Source organism: Etheostoma spectabile, chromosome 7 (genome assembly GCF_008692095.1).
Source record: "Etheostoma spectabile isolate EspeVRDwgs_2016 chromosome 7, UIUC_Espe_1.0, whole genome shotgun sequence".
Taxonomy (NCBI): domain Eukaryota; kingdom Metazoa; phylum Chordata; class Actinopteri; order Perciformes; family Percidae; genus Etheostoma; species Etheostoma spectabile.
The window spans coordinates 19,597,109-19,598,490 of record NC_045739.1 but is presented as its reverse complement, the minus strand read 5'-3'; the positions used below and the strand labels follow the sequence as shown (position 1 = coordinate 19,598,490).

Genomic DNA, 1,382 nt, shown 5'->3' with positions numbered 1-1,382 from the left:
TGTTAGCCAATCAGAGTCAAGCAGCTTAGCTCGTTAAATATTAATGAGAACTGGCACAAATTGAGTTGAGTCTTCCTACAGGCTATCTATACCACACTAGAATGGCTTGAAACAAGATAACCAAGGCCTTTTTTCCACAAAAAATGTTACAGAGTCCATGATACAACTTCAGACATTACCACAAAGTAATGAAATAACTGTTGCTGGGCACCTTTAAACTACTTTTTCCAGGATGTAGTTTTAAGTCTGACCTGGTGTAAATGTCTGACTGCAGCAAAAATGTCATTTTAGTAGGCTTAAGTAAATGTATGTATAAATACAAATGAACAAGAGGCAGACTTAATATATTTTATGTTATCAGTGACTATATAAAGTTCTGCAAATTAGCACATCCAACACACCCCATACTGGACTGAACCCCCACCACCATGGCACGACTGTAGACCAATCAACAAAATATCTTGGACTTACTCGTCAAAGGCATTTTCTAATTAGTGTGCCTTTACTTCTCCATTCTGTACCTTGCCCAGGTGAGTTTGCTGTTTGAGCCTCTCCAGTAGTTGTGTGCTGTGTTGTTGTTGGAGGAGATGTGTGTGAAGGGTCCGTGCATTCTGGGGGAGGGGCTCCGAGCGGGTTCTGCTCAGAGGCTTGTGAGGATGAGCACCTCCCGGAGCCAGGTGGTCTAACTGGGGAGCAAACTGTAATGGGACGGAATCAAGGCCTGGAACTGGTCAGAGACCGAAAAACAAATAGTTAGTGTCTGATCGAGTTACATGTATACACAGACACACCCAAAAATTCTCAAACACACAATTGCTACAACAATATCAAACTACTACCCCTGCTGCTTTGTAAGTTGATTTAATAATTTCAAATTTATTTAACCCTACAAAATTGTTTATTTTTCCACATAAAACGTGTTTTTCTTATGTGTTGTTGCCTTGACAACATGTACAGTAAAGCCACTGAACTAAGAGTAAATTGAGAGCACAGGTGGATGTGGATAAAAAGAAGCTAAATATGACAATGCCTAAGTATTTTTCTTGCCTATACATCAGAGAAAAATATATTATTCTAAACATCACCAGTAGGTGGTGCTTCAACATCAGACAATAAAATAAAAGACCTTGGTGAAAGGTGATGAATGCATATGAATGCATATGTGTCCTTTGGTGGCTTTTTTGTTTTTTTGATGTTTTTTTGATGTGCATACAATCTTAGTCTGTTAGATCAGTTACAGAACATTGTTAGGGATATATAGTAATTCCTTTTCAGTGTTTCAACATCCTGAATTGGGATTTTGCACTACTGGGTGTGTATATGCACTTACATGTCTACAGTATTTGTGTCTGTACGTGTGTGTGTGTGTGTGTGTGTGTGTG

General features: G+C 38.9%; 1 protein-coding gene across 5 annotated transcripts in view; it reads right to left on the bottom strand.

The window, feature by feature from the left end:
- The window catches only part of hdac7a (histone deacetylase 7a), a 66,222-nt gene that overhangs the window by 17,938 nt on the left and 46,902 nt on the right, over positions 1-1,382 (bottom strand). For all 5 annotated transcript variants that reach the window (XM_032520615.1, XM_032520613.1, XM_032520614.1 and 2 more), the window contains one exon: positions 522-727. In XM_032520615.1, the coding sequence (XP_032376506.1) occupies positions 522-727 (206 nt within the window). The remainder of the gene's footprint in view (positions 1-521; positions 728-1,382) is intronic.